Source organism: Vombatus ursinus, unplaced genomic scaffold, assembly GCF_900497805.2.
Source record: "Vombatus ursinus unplaced genomic scaffold, bare-nosed wombat genome assembly UNPS02001174.1, whole genome shotgun sequence".
Lineage (NCBI taxonomy): Eukaryota > Metazoa > Chordata > Mammalia > Diprotodontia > Vombatidae > Vombatus > Vombatus ursinus.
Genome location: NW_020940952.1, coordinates 1 through 2,587, shown reverse-complemented (window position 1 = coordinate 2,587; position 2,587 = coordinate 1). Strand labels below are relative to the sequence as shown.

The window sequence follows — 2,587 nt, the reverse complement described above, 5'->3', positions numbered from 1 at the left end:
AGGAATAGAAACTTCTATATAGTAGATTTACAGTTTCATGTGCAATCTTCCTGTGTAATGAAGAGTTAGATGCCCTCAAGAAGTGTCTAGGGGCTAAAAGAGATTGAATGGTGCTCAAGAGATAAGTAGGGAGGGTGGGGGTGGGGTGGAAGGGAAGAGAGCACTGAGGTGTGAATCTTAGAGAACCCCTTAGAGATGGGGTGGAGGGAACAAGAGGATTTTTCTCCTGTGGCACCCATTCTGAGGATGAGGGTTCACACCTTTTAAATGTAAAGTGGACATGGCAGGAGATCCCTGGGAGAAGCATATAAAAGGTCAGCATCAGCCCATTTTCAGCATTCCTGCTCAGAGCAGAGATTGCAATTGGAGCTCTGTTCCCCCCTGAGAAGCCTCTAGCAAGGATATCAAGGGTAAGTTTGCTCCTGGGGAGATGCCTTCTCCTTTTACTTCTATGCAAATGGAGAGGTTGTCTGCTCCAGAGACTGAGAAGAGATAGCTGGCTTAGGGGACTTGGAGTCAATAGATGGACTGGGTTTCACTTAGTGCCCCAAGGTACCTGACCAAATTCCTTGCCTGCCTCAACTTTAGTTCCATTCTCTGTCAAAGTAGGGCATTTCCTGCCTTCAATAGCCTCACTCTCTCACAGCTGTTTAGCATCAGCAACCTGGAGCCTGGCAGTGAGCAGGTCAGGAGCTGAGTGGGGTGATGACAGGAGACCCCTGCTAATGAGGTGTGGAGTGTCTGGGCTATTTAGAAAGGGTTTCCACATTAAATCCAAGGGGGAGCTCTGGAGCTGGCCTCCATGAGAAATTTTTAAGGGTGGGGGAAGTGTGAGGAGCCTGTTTGTAGAAAGAAGGTTAGGAGGCAGTAGGTTGGGAGAAGATAAAGATTAGAGACAGTGGGGGTGATAGAATGCACAATCTGCTGGGGAAGGAGGGAAGAGTTGGGATCAAGGATGCCTGCAGAGGGCTTTGTCTTGGCAGGGAGAAGGGTTGGTCTTCAGGAAAGAGACATGGGGAAGACATCTAATTGACTTGAGAGGAAGAAGAAGGGCAGAGGGACCTTGATCCAATGGCTTCAGTGTCATCCAATTTCACAAGGAGGTGCTGGCCTGGAGCTGAGGAAACACAGTACAAGCTCAGAAAGGCTAGGGGGGAGGAATGCACATGGTTAGGCTAGCTGCTATGGGGAGTGAGATGAGGAATCAAATACAGAGTTGCACAGTGACTGGTAAATGTTTATAAGAGAGAAAGCAATTCAATATTAATAATATTGCTTTTCCTTTTCACCCTGATATTTTCCATGTCCTTTGGTTCACAGGTGCCATCATGCGGGTTTCAAGTCATCCAGAGGACGGTGGAAGCCAACTGAATTCTGATGACGAATTCCTTGGGCTTCCTTCGCCAACCTCACCACCTCAGTTTATCGCCGGACATTTGGAAGACTTGGAAGATGCCCTCCTGTGTCCTGACCTTGAACCTGCCTACCAGAATGATGACAGTGAAGACCACAGCAGTGAGGACGGTGATGGTGGCCATTCTGATGACAGCAATGACAAGCATGACAGCAGGCGTGATCACAGTGACAATCACAGCCAGGATGATCATACCAATGATGTCTACAGCAACGGCTATGGTGAGTATTGAGGAGGGGCTGCTGGGAGAGGCTTGAGGAGGGCTCAAAATGTTGGGGGAATTTCTTGACTGGGAGAGTGAATCTTTTAGAAAGGGTTAAAAATGAATGAATTTTACAATTTTGGATGTTAGTCAAAAGGGTTGATAGATTTTCACCCTGTGGTTTTGTTCCCTCATTGAGATCCCTTGAGTGTACCCTCCCCTCACCTGATCCATCCTCCATTTTTTCTCTTTCACAGTCAAACTGCAAGAACAAGGAATGTGCACAGCTTGCTGTCACCTTTGCAATGTGCAAACTAAGTTGGAACTCAGCCACAGAAAAGCTGCAGAGAGAAGAGGAAAAGCTGGAGAAGTGAAAGGGAAGGAGCTAGAAGTGCACCCCGAGTGGGTAGCAAGATGTCAATGGAAAGATCGTGAAGCGTTACTTTCAGACTCCCTTTTCGATGAAGGGGTCACCATGTCAGTAGCAGGTCTCCCAGAGAGCAGTGGAGAGGAAGCAAGTCCTAATGAAGGAGGCCTCATGTCCCCCCGGTTTGTGCCAGGACAATTGGAAGATTTGGAAGATGCCCTTCTGTGTCCCGAGCTCCAACCTGACATGGATATGGATATGGATAAGGAAGAAGAGGGGTTCACTTGGCTGGATGGGTGCAGCTCGAGCTGCGTCCCAGCTGCACTTCCTTGCCTGACTTTTGCCTTTATGAGTTGAGCTGGGGGACCCCTGCTGCTTCTTTGTAATGTCTGGAGGAAGCCCCAGGCAGCCAATGTGCACTCAGATTCTAGAGGCTGCCAGTGACCAGTAGAGACAATGGTGAGGTCACTTTGGACATTGCATGTAGGGCTCTCCTCAGATTCACCCCCTCTTTCTCTCCACCTTTCATTTTTCCCTAGTTGGGAGCTGAATGGAAGAGAAGTCCATCACACTAGGGGAGCCAGCATCATTGCACCTGGCTGCC

General features: G+C 48.7%; 1 protein-coding gene across 1 annotated transcript; it reads left to right on the top strand.

Moving 5' to 3' along the window:
- The first annotated feature begins 1,325 nt into the window (after positions 1-1,325).
- Positions 1,326-2,564, top strand: LOC114042938. Its single transcript, XM_027861720.1, has 2 exons — positions 1,326-1,635; positions 1,874-2,564. The coding sequence occupies exons 1-2, from the start codon at positions 1,329-1,331 to the stop codon at positions 2,338-2,340; spliced, it is 774 nt and encodes a 257-aa protein (XP_027717521.1). The 5' UTR covers positions 1,326-1,328; the 3' UTR covers positions 2,341-2,564.
- The last annotated feature ends 23 nt before the right edge of the window (positions 2,565-2,587 follow it).